The sequence below is a fragment of the Plecotus auritus genome, assembly GCF_963455305.1.
Source record: "Plecotus auritus genome assembly, chromosome: 1".
In the NCBI taxonomy this organism is placed as follows: domain Eukaryota; kingdom Metazoa; phylum Chordata; class Mammalia; order Chiroptera; family Vespertilionidae; genus Plecotus; species Plecotus auritus.
Genome location: NC_137770.1, coordinates 105,115,275 through 105,131,759, shown reverse-complemented (window position 1 = coordinate 105,131,759; position 16,485 = coordinate 105,115,275). Strand labels below are relative to the sequence as shown.

General features: G+C 37.7%; 1 protein-coding gene across 1 annotated transcript in view; it reads right to left on the bottom strand.

Moving 5' to 3' along the window:
* MTPAP (mitochondrial poly(A) polymerase) overlaps window positions 1-5,743 on the bottom strand; it is a 32,618-nt gene extending 26,875 nt beyond the window's left edge. The window contains exons 1-3 of the mRNA XM_080662287.1: window positions 5,545-5,743; window positions 1,642-1,814; window positions 891-1,124 (exon numbers count right to left, since the gene is read on the bottom strand). Coding sequence (XP_080518413.1) covers window positions 891-1,124; window positions 1,642-1,814; window positions 5,545-5,698 — 561 coding nt within the window. The 5' untranslated portion in view covers window positions 5,699-5,743. The remainder of the gene's footprint in view (window positions 1-890; window positions 1,125-1,641; window positions 1,815-5,544) is intronic.
* Between the last annotated feature and the right edge of the window lie 10,742 nt (window positions 5,744-16,485).

Here is a 16,485-nt window from a genome sequence, read left to right as displayed (position 1 = left end):
ACAAAACTAACATAAACATTATTAGAGCAGAAACAAGAGATAAAACCAGAAAAGAGAGATTTTAAAATTTGGAGAACAATGCCATGTACCAATTTGTCATTTTGTTGACAAGAGAAAGAAAGCCCAAAACTTTGGAAGAATATGGCTACTTCTGAAGAGCACAAATGGGGTATGAGATCAGGGAGTGGGGAAGAATTACTTTCATTTTTCACTCAACATATTCTGTAGTTTGAATATTTAATAAGAACTTATAAAATAATGTGTGGACGAAAGGGGCCACGTGCTCACCTGACAAGCTCAGGGGAGGCATGCATGACAGTCTTGCAAACTCAGAGACCTAAAGTAACCACAAAGGATGGTCTGAAATTAAACTTTACCTAAACGCAGTTATGGTGGGCAGTTACATCATAGGCCAGTATCTTCACTGACAAGGTCAACCTTTACCTTAACTGAGCCTGTCTTTTTGCATCTATGATAACATACCCTTGAAATGTCTGGGTAACTTGTAACTTTTTCTGGAGCCCCTGGGGCACAACCAAATGTGGTGGGCACCAGGACAGATGCCACAAATTCCTTCATTATCATGTTAATTGTTCCTGCACCCACCTAAGTATGTGTCCATCATTTTACTTTTTATCCAATCCCAGGGGTTTCCTCCGCTTTGCTTTATCCTACCTCCTTAATCTATCACCAATGAATTTCATGTAACCCACCTATGTCCCTCCTCTAATTGCAATGTTAAATACAAATGTAATCCGCTGCTTCCCGGCATATGTCGGTAGTTTGGCTCAAATAAACTCACAAAAATTCTTTACAGGTTTCAATGGGTTTTTTACGTAAACAAATGCAAACACATTTTTTAAAGTTGGGTAAGTATATCTGAAACTTACACTTTCGGCATCACAAAGTAATTCAAAGAGCTTCTTGCTTGAAGGAGGCGACTGATTACAACATGGTATACATGACTGTCCAGAAGTCTGGTCTGATGAACTCTTCAACTTTAAATTGAAGAAACGTGATCTGAATGGAATTGCAGCCTCTGTGCTCATGCTCGGAGTACGAGTTAAATTCTGCAGTGAAGCTACACTTTCCTTTTGACAGAATTCTACAACAGCATAAAGACCCTATATCAAAAACATAAAAATAGAACACATTTCAAAATGATGTGTTTATCACAGTAAAATTTTAGTTCATATTTATTACAAGGTGAGAAAATATAATTTTTAAAATTTAAAAATGATATCCTTCTTAACAGGAGCATTGGTTTTAATTATTATAAACAGATAAGAAAAGGAATATTATACAGTGATAATAGTCAAGAGAAGCTGAAAAGAATGCTAAAATACAAAATGAAAAGGCAAAACAAAGATCCCTCCCACTGGCCTTTATCCCTAAGGTAATGGGATTATTTGAAGTATTCAAATAATGAAATCCTTCAATTATAAGCAATTACAGAATTGCTTATAATTCTGTAATCCTCCTATAAGGAGTTCTATTCTCATATTTCAAACATAAATCTCTTAGAGAAATTTAGGTAAAGAAAAATGTAGAATAGCCAAAGAGAACTTAACTTTACCATATGCAAAGAGGCAAAAGAGCTAGAAATAAAAATAATAAGTTTATTGTTTTTCAAATACTTACAAAGCTTTCAAAGAAGAAATGATTATTTATAGGTCCATGTTGGGATAAGTACTTGAGAAACTTTTTTTCACTGATTTTATTTGGGCAAAGTATTAAAATAGTCCGCTGTGCCTGTTCTCGTCTTTCTTTTTGCACCTCAGAGAATCTCTTTTTGGGAGTCCTGTCTTCAGAGCCTATAAATGAGACAAAACCAATTCCAACACACATACACGTGTAAAATTTAAAGCATATTTTGATCAAGTACATAAAAATTTTACATCTAACTAAAACCAACTTTATCCTAATCTCATCTTCTTCTCTTCTAAGGATGAAACTATACTACTTCAATTTTCATTGTACCATTTTCTTGTGACTATCATTAAAACTGCCCACTTTCCACCCTGGCCAGGTAGTTCAGTTGGTTAGAGCACTATCCCAATACACCAAGGTGTGGGTTCAATCCCTGGTCAGGACACATACAAGAATCAATCAATGACTACATAAATAAGTGGAACAACAAATCAATGTTTCTCTCTCTCTGCCCTCACCTCTCTAAAAATCAATCAATAATTTTTTTTAAATGTTTCAACTGTTCACTTTCTGTTTTTATTTTTTTGATCCTCACCTGAAGGTATTTTTCCATTAATCTTTAGAGAGAGTGGGAGAGGGAAAGACAGAGAAATATTAATGTAAGAGAAACACATCCATTGGTTGCGCCTGACCAGGGCCCGGGCTGGGGAGGAGCCTGCAACCCGACCCATGCAAGGTACTGTCCTTGACCGTAATCGAACCCGGGACACTTTGGTCCACAAGCCAATGCTCTATCCACTGAGCCAAACTGGCTAGGGCTGTTTTGATTTACTATATTCAATGCCTAGTGCTAAAAAAGAGTTCCACAAAATTTTAAAAGCAAAACCAGGAAAGTAAAGTCACTCACTTAACATTTCATAAATACACACATAAAAAATCTGTGTAAGTTGTAACATTCCATAGCCTGAAATTATTATAAGCTTGAGTTTAATGAGACAATGAGGTTAGCAAATTAGTGTAGTGAACTAAGTTATTATAGTTTTTCTTTGTCCAGGGTCTGGATTAGGCTTAAACAATTAACAATTATCAACTATCATGTGCTCAGGGAAATCAAAGAATTTAAAACCTAGTTGCTGCTCATAAAGAGCTCATGATAATTTTATTAAAGAAAGAGGGTAAAATTTTTTTTTTATTAAAAACCACTCTAGAGGTTAGGGGTTTTACAATCAAAAGAAATGAAGAAAACAAGAGCTGTGATAGTCAAGAATTAAATACTACTAATCCACTGACCATAAAGATCAACAAGTGAGCCAAATGTCAAGTTAACCAAGTATAAAGAAAAAGAAAATCATTTAAGTTAAAGCCAAACACTGAATCTTAGGAATTCATTTTTTAATCCAACATATTTAACTTATAGTTGGATGGCTTAAAAGTGCTTCTTCTAAAAATCTGGAATGGTATAATCTAGAGATTATAATCCACCATGTCTAGTATCAACACCCTCAAAAAATTCCAAAGAGATTAAATAAAAAGTGTAACTGATGTATGGAAATCAAGAGGCTTTTAACATCTATATTCTTTCAAAAGATTGTTATAAAACTAAAAGATAGCCCAGCCAGCATGACCTATGACCTATGACCTATGAGCCAGGAGGTCACTGTTTGATTCCCCAGTCAGTGCACTGACCCAGGTTGTGGGTCTGGCCCCAGTGGGGTGAGGGGGGTCATGCAGGAAGCAACCAATCAGTGATTCTCTCTCTCCTTCTCCCTTCCTCTATGAAATAAATAAAAATATATTTTTTAAAAAAACTAATAAAGGAAATACTGCAAACACACTGTACTTTGATTTCAGCAAATTCCAAGACATCCTCATAGATCAATCAAAAGCTCTTAGAATTTTTCAAATTCAGGTAAAAGATTATTTTTATTCTTCCCTTTGAAGAAAGCTATGAGCACATGGACATGGAGCTACTGGTGGCCATGCTCCCCAACATCAACATCCCCAAATAGAAGACCCTGAGATAATGAAGCCACCAAACAACAGCTGAGGAAAACAATACCTCACACTGACCACATCCATCCAGTCAACCTTAAAGCAGCTGTTTTTTTCTGGAGTTTGGTTACATGGGTTGGTATTCCTCCCTTTTCTACTGAAGATAATTTAAATTAGTCTCTGTCACCTGCACCCAAGAGTCCTGAATAATATGCTACATAATTTTTATTCTTAAATCAGGTTTCTTTCCACTACTCACATGAAAGCTATGTTAAAACTAAGAATACCATGGAAATGGGAAATTAGTATATTTTAGCCCATTATAAACATTTTTCAACCATTAGAGTTTGACCAAAAATGAAATTGCCTGTTTTATGAAACAGTGTCCTCCTTGTTACTAGAAAACGTTACTAGGAATGTTCTGAAAATAAGTTCTCATACTGAGTAAAAAATGGAATTAGTCCTTTCAATTATAAAATTATATGCTTCTAAGTAAGTATAAGGTGTAGTTACCTTCTCTTTTTAAAACTGAAGAAGAAATTCAAATGAGGATTTTATTACTTGTCCCTGAATGCTTAGCCAGTTATGTTATCCTAATGATACAAAATGAAACACATTTCCTAAGAAAAACAATAAAGCTGTATTGAGTAGTCTTGGAATCAAAAGGTTTTATTCTTATATTAGCTACTGAACAGCTGGGTAATTTTGAACTAGCCACTTGGACTAGCTGTTTCCTCATCTATCAAATAAAGTAATAATAATTCCTTCCATATCTACTTTAAAGAGTTTTATTTTTCAGAGCACATGAAAATACTCTGAAATTTAAACCAGTATACAGATGTTAAATTATAATAGCTTGTTTGGCATAATCTTTAAATTTTCAGAGTTCCTTAAGAATTTTTAATACAAGCAGCTTCTAAGTCCAATCCAATCAGTATTCCAATGAAATGTCATATTAAGTAGTATTTCTCACTGTCCATATGATTCTTTCATACAGTCAGCGGAGAGCATGCCTATCATTTATTTTATGGGAAAATACTTTGCTTGTTTAGCCTGCTTCAGAACTGTTCCCAGAAATAATTTCATATCTTAAAACTACAGCTCCAGGAAATATAAGAAATCAACACATTTTGTTTACAGCTCCACTTGAGGTCTAAACTCGGCTATGTGACATTGCACAAGTCATTCAGCTCTTTGCTACATCTGTAAAACGGATCCACTGACACATTTCTTGCTAGACTGTTTTAAGGATTGTAAATATGTACACAATTCTTGGACAAGAGGGGTTCAATAATAGTGGGCTTGTCAATACACATGCACCTAAATTTAGAATGCCTGCAGGGCAATAGCCTGTTCCAGTGAATGCATATCTGTTACCAGATCTATTTTGCTCAAAACGGATAAAATAATAAAGGCAACGGCAGTAGACTTCATAGGCAGAGCCCTACATTTGGGAGCCAGGTATCGTGGTTATTCATCAAGACTTTACACTTGGCCTCCATCAGCAATTTGTATCAAAATCAGAAACAACTGTGAGTCATGAAGTAACCGACTGATATGTGGCATCTATGTTATTATTGGGAACATTATTTCGCCAGATTGTAAAATACTAGCAAGTTGTGTTCTTGACCTGAACTTCAGAGGTTTAAACAATTCCATTACGGTGCACGGGAGTCCGCAAAGAAAACAACGTCACACACCCCACCACCACGAGCAACAGGGGCAGCCCTAGGTCCTCCCAGTGATATCAGAGGAGCACAGGACGCAGCCTCACCCTATCGCCAAAGGTTCCACGGCCGACTCCACGGGCCACGCGTTCGCCCGCGATCCCAGACTCTTCCCCCTTCCCTGGCCCGCGGTCGGACCGGGTTACAGAGCAAACCGAGGGGACGGCGCCATCACCTGTCTCCGTGCTCCCCGAGGACAGCTGTTCCCTTCTGGCGTCTGCGGCTACAGTTCCTGGGCAACTCAGAAGCCTGTGGATTGGACGCAGGACTTGACTTCTCTGAGCACACATGGGTAAACGGCTCAACAGGCCCACACCGCGAGCCGCCATTGTAAGAGCAGTGGAAGCGCTAAGACGAAAGGGCAAGCAGCTTCCGCGCAGGCGCGCTGAGGCGAAAAGAACGGGAAGTCTAGAGGGTCAAACTAGGCGAAAGACGTTTGCTTATAAAAGAAGAAATTAAGTCCGGAATGAAAACGCTTGAGCTTTCAGACATGTTTTATTTCCACTCTCCCACAGTTCTGTAAAAGAAGACCCAATAGCCCGCCCGCCCCGCTCAGTTTTTGAGTGTGGCTCTGCACCAACAGGTCGCTGGTTGGACTCCAAGGTCTGGGCACATGCCAGGGTTTCAGGCTCCATCCTCAATGGTGTACTGGAGGCATCCAATGGATGATTCTCATAGATGTTTCTCTCTCTCTCTCTCCTTTCCGCTCTCTATAAAATCAATAATAATAATAATAATAATAATAATAATAATAATAATAATTATATATATATATATATATATATATATATATATATTTTTTTTTTTTTTTTTTAAAGGAGACCAAATAGTTTGAGCATGCCATGAGTCGTGAAAAGAAACAGAGCAAGGTCATGAGGAAGAGGTACTGACTTGGGAATTTATACTTTGGGTTTAAATGACAACAGTTTTTCTTTGCCAGATACTGCTCTAAGTTCTTTCACGTATTGACTCTTAATCCTTAGGGCAACCCTATAAGATAACAACTATTAATAATCTCTATTTATTTATGGGGAGATTACGGCGTGTGCAAGATAATATTTCTGAAGTCACACAGTCAGTAGGGGCAGAAATAGGCAGTAAACCTAGGTTGTGTGGTACAGGGTTCATTTTTCTTTTTTCATGTAAACAAGTTTATTGAGATTTAATCTATATACTAAATAGTACACCTCTTTAGGTATACATGCAATAGTTTTTGTTTTTAGTATAGTCACAAAATTGTGCAAAATGCACCACAATCATTTTACATATCACCTCCAAAAGAAGCTTGTGCTCTTAGCTATCACCCAGGCTCCATCACCACACTCCCTCCGGCCCTTAATAACCACTTGTCTACTTTCTGTCTCTATGGAATTGCCTGTACTATACATTTCATATAAATAGAATCATGCAATATGTTGTTTTATAGCGAGTATTTTCTTTCAAGGTTCATCCATGTTGTAGCATCTGACAGTACTTCATTCCTTTTTTATGGCCAAGTAATATTTCATCATATGGTGTTAAAAGATAAATTGAGGCATATTAAAAATGTTGAATTTATTTGAGCAAAAATTAATTTAAATCGGGGAGTATCCAATCTTGCAGATAGAAAGGAGCTCCAAAGAGCTGTACAAAATGAAAGACTTTTATAGGCAGAAGGGAGGGAAAATAAAGAAGTTATACCAGCAAAAAAGCAGGATGGTTATTGCAAAGTTACTTCACTTTAGGGCAGTGGTTGGCAAACTCATTCATCAACAGAGCCAAATATCAACAGTACAACGATTGAAATTTCTTTTGAGAGCCAAATTTTTTAAACTTAAACTTCTTCTAACGCCACTTCTTCAAAATAGACTCGCCCAAGCGGTGGTATTTTGTGGAAGAACCACACTCAAGGGTCCAAAGAGCTGCATGTAGCTCGGGAGCCACAGTTTGCCGACCACGGCTTTAGGGAATGGCAGTGATCTATCAGGCAGATTACTTAAATAGTGCTGATCAGGCGATGATTGGTTTGATTCCATTTCTAGGGGAGCTGAAACTGTAATTAAGTTAAGTTGGTTTGGTGACTTGGGGCTTAGCATAAGCAAGTCCATTTTGGACCTGTTGTCTTGTTTTCAACAATGGATATGCCACGTATGGTTATCCATTCACCCATTAATGTACATTTGTGTTGTTTACATCTTTTTGCTGTTATAAATAATGCTGCTATGAACAGTCATGTGTAAGCTTTTGTGTGAACATATGTTTTCACTGCTCTTGGGTGGAAGGGCTGGATTATATGATAACTCTATATTTAATATTTTGAGGAACTACTAGGCTAGTTTCCAAAGCAGCTGCACATTTTCATTTCCACTAGTAGTGTTCAAGGGTTCCAATTTCTGTACATTCTTACCAATGCTTGTTATTTTCTGCATTTTTAAAAATTATAGTCATCCTAATGGCTATGAAGTAGTATCTCACTTCATTGATTTGATGAATGTTGAGCTCTCCTCATGTGATTTTTGGCTATTTGTACATTTTCTTTGGATAAATGCTTTTTTTTTTCAGAGCAGATATTTTTAAATTAGATTATTTGTCTTTTTATTATTGTTTTAAAAGTTTGTTATATATTCTTATCAGGCATATGATTTGCAAATACTCTATCCCATTCTGAGGGATGAATTTCACTTTCTTGATGGTCCTTTGAAACAAAGTTAATTTTGATGATATCCACTTATCTACTTTCCCTTGTATTGCTTATGCTTTTAGTGTCATATTTAAGAAACATTGCTTAATTCAAGGTTGTGAAGATTTACACCTATTTCTAAGATTATTTTTAGAGGTTTCTTTTCCATTCTATTATTTATGAAAACACAATTTGTAATAAAAATTAAAATGTAAACCATGTCTGAGTTTCTTTGAACCACTTGAAGAACAAGCTTTAAAAATGTCTTTCAGATAGTTTGGCAATATTTGTCACAATTAAAATGCACATAAGCTTTGACCCAGCAATTCCACTTCTAGAAATGTATTGTGTAGATATACTTGCTCAATCTTGCAGCTGATTCCTTATAGCAAGAATTAATAACCTAAATAAATAAGGAGGCTCTTTATTTTTATCTGGAGCCATCTTCAAAATTTATTATTAAAATTGCTGCCCAACCAGCGTGGCTCAGTGGTTAAGTGTCTACCTATGAACCAGGAGGTCATGGTTCAATTCCTGGTCAGGGCACATGCCTGGGTTGTGGGCTTAATTCCCAGTGTAGGGCATGCAGAGGGCAGCCGATCAGTGATTCTCTCTCATCATTGATGTTTCTATCTCCCTCTCCCTTCCACTCTGAAATCAATAAAAATATTTTTTTAATTTGCTAAGTAAAACAAACAACACACACACACACACACACACACACACACACACACACACAAAACACATTTGCTTGTATGTATACAGACTATCTCTGGAAGGATATACTAAAAAACTGATAGCCTTGTTTGACTTTGGAAATGAAACTGAAAGGATGGAAGATAAATGTGGAAAGAATTACTTATACCTTTGAATTTTTAAATATTTTAAACATATAATTCTAAATTTTATTGATTTTTTAAAAATACATGTTTTTATTGATTTGAGAGAGAGAGGGAGGGAGAGGGATAGAGAGAAATATCAATCTGCTGCATTGAGCCCGCAACCCAGGCATCATTCCAGCAATTTCTTGATTCATGGGTTGGCACTCAACTACTGAGCCACACCAGCTGGGCCTAAATTTTATTTAAAATACTTCTTAATTAAAAATGTGAAATGTTTTTATTTTAATTATTTTGACTCTGTTCTCTAAATTCTCTATATTGAATATGTGTTATTTTCATATTGGGAAAATTTCAAGGAGATTATTTAACACTTTTGGAAAATGTAATGTTATTTTTCCATGTATAAGACGCCCTCCACTTTTCCAACCCAAAATTAAGAAATCAATATTTTAAACATTTTGCTGGTTTTCCTCTTAAGGTCTTCTTCTTTGTTGGCATCTTAAGGAGTTGTTCTTCCTGTTTTCTCCACTGTTTGATCCTACACTCAGTGGGAGGAGGTCCAAATTGTCTCTCTGCACCTCTATTTCCATGCTCTTTTCCATAGCTGATTACATTCAGTTGAATTTTGCAGAGTAAGACAATCGCTTACCGGTATGTATCTTTTTATTTTTTGATATCTTTATGGACTCAGAATTCTCTGGTCCCTGTTGCATCTGTGCACTCTCCACCTCCACCTTCAATTACTGCATTAGCTGTCATCAATAACAATAAGCCTGTTTGACAAGGTATGGGCAGGTACACACCAACACTGCTCCCTCCTAGGCTGACTTCTGTGTATGAGGCCCCTTGATTTTCAGTCTAACGATTTTAGAAAAAAAATAACGTCTTATATGTGGAAAAATATGGTATTCTATTGACAAAGAATTATTCTACCTTTTTTCTTTTATCGCAGGTTAAGTGAAAAGAAATACAAACTGCTGCTAAAAATGCAGTCACCATTTTTCCTTGTATGGTATCCAGCTATTAAATAAAAATTTAACTATTAGAAAAAATGTAGCCCTAGCTGGTTTGGCTCAGTGGATAGAGCGTCAGCCTGTGGACTGAAGGTCCTGGGTTTGATTCCAGTCAAGGGCACATACCTGGGTTGTAGGTTCCCTGGCTTTGGTCGGGGTGCATGCAGGAGGCAACCAATTGATGTTTCTCTCTGTCTCTCCCTCTCTCTTCCACTCTCTCTAAAAAGTAATGGAAAAATATTCTCGAGTAAGGATTAACAAAACAATAAAATGAAATGCTTTCTGATAGATCCTCCCTTCCCCCAACTGGTGGGCGGAATATGACGTAACCTGCATCTGCACCCGGACATCCCCGAGACATTGAACCACCAATCAGCGCATGTCGAGTGTCCTGGGCCCCACCCCTTCCTGTTCCTCCCTGGACCCCACCCCTTCCTGTTCCTCCCCTCAAAAGGCGTGTTCACCTCTGCATGTGTTGGTGCTCTCCCCAGTCTGCAAGACAGCACAGCTGGGTCCTCCTCCTCCTCCTCCTCCTCTAATCCTGGTTTTCTACCCTCTTTTGTAATGGATCTCACTTGTTAGTGCGGAATAAACTTCCTCTTTTAACTTGCCTGGGTCCCCGACTCCACTTCCTGCCCCTCGAACCTTACACTTTCATATATACAGTTTGCTTCAGAGGAGATGAAGTGAGTATTTAATAATCAAGGAATGCAGGGAAAGCCACTTTTCACTGTCTACCTTTTAATTTTGTACCATGTATATACAGGGATAGAAAAGGAAGTACCTTTAAACACTTTAGATCTTCCATATAACTTTGTTAATGAAGTTATTATATAAATTTTTATGTGGTTAAACACCTTTAAATATCATATAAACCTTAATAATCACACATTCTAAATTTATTATAATCCCAACTGACAATTCATATCCATATCTTTGGGGTTTTATGGTTTTGCTCCCAATATTAACTTTCAACTGTTACTTGCATCTCTATAGTTCTATATATTCATAGACTTAATAAAGTAAAAACTTATTTTAAAGTCATATTTTTTTTATTTAACCTTATGAGTAGATTGTAGAAACCATGGAATTAAGATTGGCATGATGTTTTCTAAAATAAAATTTATGAAATATGTAAATCCATAATCTGACAAGCCAGTTTAATATATTCAATGTGTTTATTGTATAATCACTTCTGGTTGTATTTATAAACACTAGATCTTCTAACTTCTCTAGAAGTTCAAGCCAAGTGGCCTTTCATGAATTAGCGCTTGGGTAACAGCATGCCGATCCCAACCATTCACTAAAATTCAGTCTTAGTTTGTTGGGATTTATAAGGTACAAGTAAAATTGCCAAAGTGCTTTCTCATGGTTATAATGTTCAAAGTGTTAAACATTCCTATGCTGTTCCTGTAGAAATGATGGTAAATTCTTTTACTAGTTCATATCTACCTATGAGATCTAAATGATATCTTTCAGTATCTAAAACAATTGCTCAGGCTCGCTCTCATATTCATATTGGCAGCGTTCATTATCCTGTTCCTGAGTCTGTCTATCTCAGATGGTTCAAGAGTCTCAGGCACAGGCTTCTGTTGTACTAATGGACAGTTTTGTCAACAAACACCAGGAGAAAGAACTAATGAATCAATCTGATCATTTCTGGCAACACTTGCCTATTTTCTGCTGCTGCTGTTTCCATTGCGGCCACACGGGGTCACTGTTGAAAACGTGGTTTTATGAATTGCAATGCATATGCTTCCAAATCTAGCAGGAAGCCACGCAGTGCCCTGGTGCCTGTACTAGTAAAAAATAGCTTACATTGATTTTGAACTTACTATAAGCCAGCAGTATGGTATTGTGCCTGATTGCACCATCTTATTTAAACCTCACAATATTCCTGTGAATGTTATTATTCTCATTTTATAGATGCAAAAACTGAAATGTAGAATGACCAAGATCACGGGGTAAGTAGTGGTTCTAACCCAGGTTTGACTGACTTTCTAGTCACTGTGATTTTAAGTCCATCCCTTCAATATGTTCATGCTTTTTTTTACCTAATAATTCCACTTTAAGGAATCTATCATATTTAGATATGTACATAAAGTGTTCACACTCAAGGATATTCAGTGCAATATAAAATAGTAGGAATACTGGAGACAATCTAAAGGCTCAAGAAGGAGGGATTAGTTCATTTATAATCCATGAACATATTAGAATACTAATAGATTGTGTTTATTCATTGATCAATATTAGCCAGTCATGATGCTAAGCATCTTGTTTGACTCAGTTAACCCCCACAAAATCCTAGGACATAGGTATTATTGTCATATTTCATTTATGACATCATCCACTAAGAAAAATGCTGCCAATTAATCTAAGATGAAATGCTTTTTTATCATCCCTTATTTTATTGGTAATGAGGCACTTCCCTGGCCCATGTGGCTCGGTTGGTTAGAACGTAGCCCGTGCACTGAAGGGTCACAGCTTCCATTCCTGGTCAGGAGTATACTAGAGACAACTAACTGATCAATGTTTCTATTTCTGACATTCATGTTTCTCTCTCTCCCTCTCCCTTCCCCTCTCTCTAAAGTCAATTTTTAAATAAAAAAAGAAACTGAGGCACAGAGAAATCAAATAATTTGCCAAGAGTTAAAAAAAAAAGCTGTAAGTAGAGGTAGAAGAGTAATTAGGATGACCAACAGTCCAAGCTTGTGTGTGTGTGTGTGTGTGTGTGTGTGTGTGTGTGTCTCAAGGAAAAATAAATATTTTATAATATATTTTTTAAAAACCTACAAAAATCCCTGAAAAAGAATAATTCAGGTACCTCAAAATACAGAAGGCTTTTGGACAGGCCTTAAATCATGAAAAATATTTCTATTAGGACCTCAGGGACCTCTTTGGTTCAATGAATTAAAGCAAACTCTGAGCTACAAAGTTGTCTTATTTGACAGTTTTGTATCTTCTTCACTCACATGCTATATGTAAACAACTAGCATTGATAACTTTTCTCTTTCCCCTGTGATTTTTTTCTAAGCAAATGTTGCTATTTTGGGAACAGGAAGTGACAGATTTAAAGTCATGTGCACGAAAGTCTTGTACACCTGTTTTTAAGCAAATATTTTGAAGTGTGAACATCAGCTTTGACTTTGTATATTTCACATTAAGTTCTACTTCTCTTTTTAGGGGGAAGCTAGGGTTTCCAAAGTTGATCTAGGGCCCTGATTCTGGCATCAGAAGTGTTTGGTGAACTTACTAAAATATAGAGAGTTCTGAGATTGATGATTGCAAAGATAGGAGAGGGGGGTTAGGGGACTGGATGAAAAAGGTGAAGGGACTAAGAAGTACAAGTTGGGCCCTGGCTGGTTAGCTCAGTTGGTTGGAGTACCATCCCAGTGCCCCAGGGTTGCGGATTCCATCCCCAGTCTGGACGCATGCAGGAGTCAGTCAGTGAGCGCATGGACAGGTGGAACGGTGAGTTAATCTCTCTCTCTCTCTCCTTTCCTAAAATCAATTAAAAAATAAAAGAAGTACAAATTGCAAATTGGCAGTTACAAAATAGTCATGGGGATGTAAAGCACAGCATAGTGAATATAGTCAATAATGTAACAACCATATATGGCGCCAGGTGGGTACTAGACTTATGGGGGAAACACTTTGTATATAATAGTCTAACCACCATACTGTATACCTGAAACTAATCCTATATAATAAAAGCCTAATATGCAAAGCAACCGAATGGTGGAACAACCAGTCGCTATGACACGCACTGACCACCAGGGGGCAGATTCTCAACACAGGAGCTGCTCCCAGCCCCAGGCCCCGATCAGTGGTGGTGGTGGTGGCAGGGGAGGGGGGGGGAGGCTGGTGAGTGGGCGGCGCCAGGCCAGCCAAGGTGGGTGTCAGCAGGGGCTCCCAATTGCCCTGCCGGTCACCCCGCAGATAGGCCCTGATTGCCGGCCAGGCCTAGGGACCCTACCCATGCACGAATTTCGTGCACCGGGCCTCTAGTATAAAATAACATTGAACATTAAAATCTTTTAAAAATAATACAAAAAATAAGAAAAAGTAAGAGAGAGAGAGCATGTTCTGGGTTGCACTGCCAGACTTATTTATTAATCAGATTATTGAGGAGTGTGCATTTTTTTACAAGCTGTTAGGTATACTAACCCTGAGAACCACTGTTGGAGATCATCACTGTGTGTATGTGTGTGTGTACACGTGCGTGTGCACGTGCATGTGCTAATGTGTTAATGCTCTTTTGCTATATTTGTTAAAATTAAAATATTTGCTATGTCTGCTAAATTTGTTGATACTAATTTTTACCCTGATTACAAAGGAGTTTACTGATTCACTTATGTGTGACTTTTAATTGTGACCCCATCTTTTCATGAGTTTTAGGCACTGAGACCCCAACAAGCTCATGAACTCAGACACATGGTCACCAGAACAGAAATACTCGTTTGTACTCTTACCACATTTAATGATAAATCATACCTTCTTTTCTTTAAAAAAGGAAAGGCAGAAAAAAAGAAGGAAGAAAAGCTCCTTTGACGAGGCAAGAGGGAAGTGAGATTGCTTTCCTGTGTTTCTTTCCGGGCAGGATCTTGTCCACTCTCGGAGCCATCTATCACTAGCTTCCTTGTCCACCACTCTGGAAATGCTGCTGCAGCCAAGCTTCGGCGAGACCGCCCTCCTGTGGGCAGAAGTGCCTGCCAGGGGGTTGCCAGCAGAGGAAACCAGCGTGGATGGGGACCGGTGGCTCTGGGAACAGTGTGCTCTCGCTCTTTGGGATGGAGCCTATGTTTTCTCCAGAGATCAGGCCACTTCTGCTTGGTCTGTGGCAACCCAGCTGGGTTAGGAAAAAAGAAGCCTGCCCAAGAAGCCTCACAGGTAAGGCCCAAAGACATTACAAATTAGGCTTACTCCTGTCTGTTTTAGTGTTCTAAAAATAAGCACTCCATGAAAGTCCCTGTGACATAAAAATAGGCACTTAAATTGACCTTTCTAGAGAGACAGTTAAGACCTCTGCAAAGTATGCAAAATATTCAACATTTCCTTCGTTGGGTATTTCCTGAAAAATGTCCTGTTTCTTATCAATTTCAGATATTTTTCCAAGAACCCCAGGGAGATTTGTAGTGGAATAATCCAATTCACATGGTAAAAATGAAACCACTACCACACAGCTTATGATGCAATAAAGTGTAAAGAGCCACTAGAGAAAACCCGAAAGTTTGGTAACTTAAAAAGAAAAACCACAGTGATATGGCTTCAACCTGCTGAACTGGTTGCCCAGGTTTCTCCACGCACTGATGAGGGCTTTCTGTTACTAACCAGAACCCTAGTCAGTTGAAAGGCCTGCCCTGAAGTTCACTGCTTGAAGACATTACATTTTATCACTCTATACTAGTATATGCCATTTGTTTCCATAAAGTCTCACTTAATATTTCTCCATTTAAACACCGGAATAAGAACCATCTTTACTAAGCATCCTGGTTTCATAAATAAGGAAATAAAGTTAAGAGGGATTAAGTATCTTTTCCAAATCACACAGCTAGTAAAAGGCAAGGAAGAAGAAAGAAAGAAAAAAAGAAAGAAAGAAAGAAAGAAAGAAAGAAAGAAAGAAAGAAAGAAAGAAAGAAAGAGGAAGGAAGAAAGAAGAAGAAAGAAGGAAAGAGAGAGAAAAAAAAGAAAGAGAAAGGAAAGGTTGTATCATCCCTGGAGCCTATTGATCCCCATAAGGAAAGGAAAGGGGAAATAGGAAAGAGGAAAAAGAAAAAAGGAAAGGAAAGGAAATTGCATCCGGATGGTATGTAACACTAACCCCATGTTCTTTCTTTCACCCCAGACTTTGCATCAGGGAAAAAGATACAAATACCATGTAATTGATTATATTTTATTACAGTGTATTTATAGGAACTATACAGAGCAACATTTCTTTTTATTGATTGATTGAGTGATTTCAGAGAGGAAGGGAGAGAGATATATATAGAAACATCAGTGATGAGAGAATCATTGCTCGGCTGGCTCCTGCACGCCCCCTTCTGGGGATGGAGCCTACAACCTGGCATGTGCCAGAGCAATATTTCTTTATATTATTTATCTCTAAAAGGAGCTGAATGTTACAGGAATGATAGGTGAAATTTGTAGATAGAAAAGCTAGCCTCTGAACTTGGTTCTGTTATTTGCTAGTGACTCTGGCTAAGTCACCCCCTTGACCACTTTCTTCACTTACAAAGTGAAGTGTTGGATTCCATCACTTCTAAGATCTTTGCTTACTTTGAGAATCTATCCACATCAATTCACAACAAAACTGAAGCATAGACTTAAGTGATAATCAATGACTTTTGACCTATAACAAGTTGCTGTGATCTACATCATCCTCTTTATGTGAGGGGTACATTCTCAGGGAGGTCCTCTCTGGCCTGAGGAAGGTCCAGTCCATAGCATCTCTCACACCCTTCTGTTTTCTCCACCTGTTCATGTCCTTCATGAAAGGGCATTGTCACGAGGTGTAGTCTTTTTATTATTATTATTATTGTTGTTGTTGTTATTGATAGTATTACAGATATAAGTTGTAGTCTTCTATGTATTTACTTGTATAG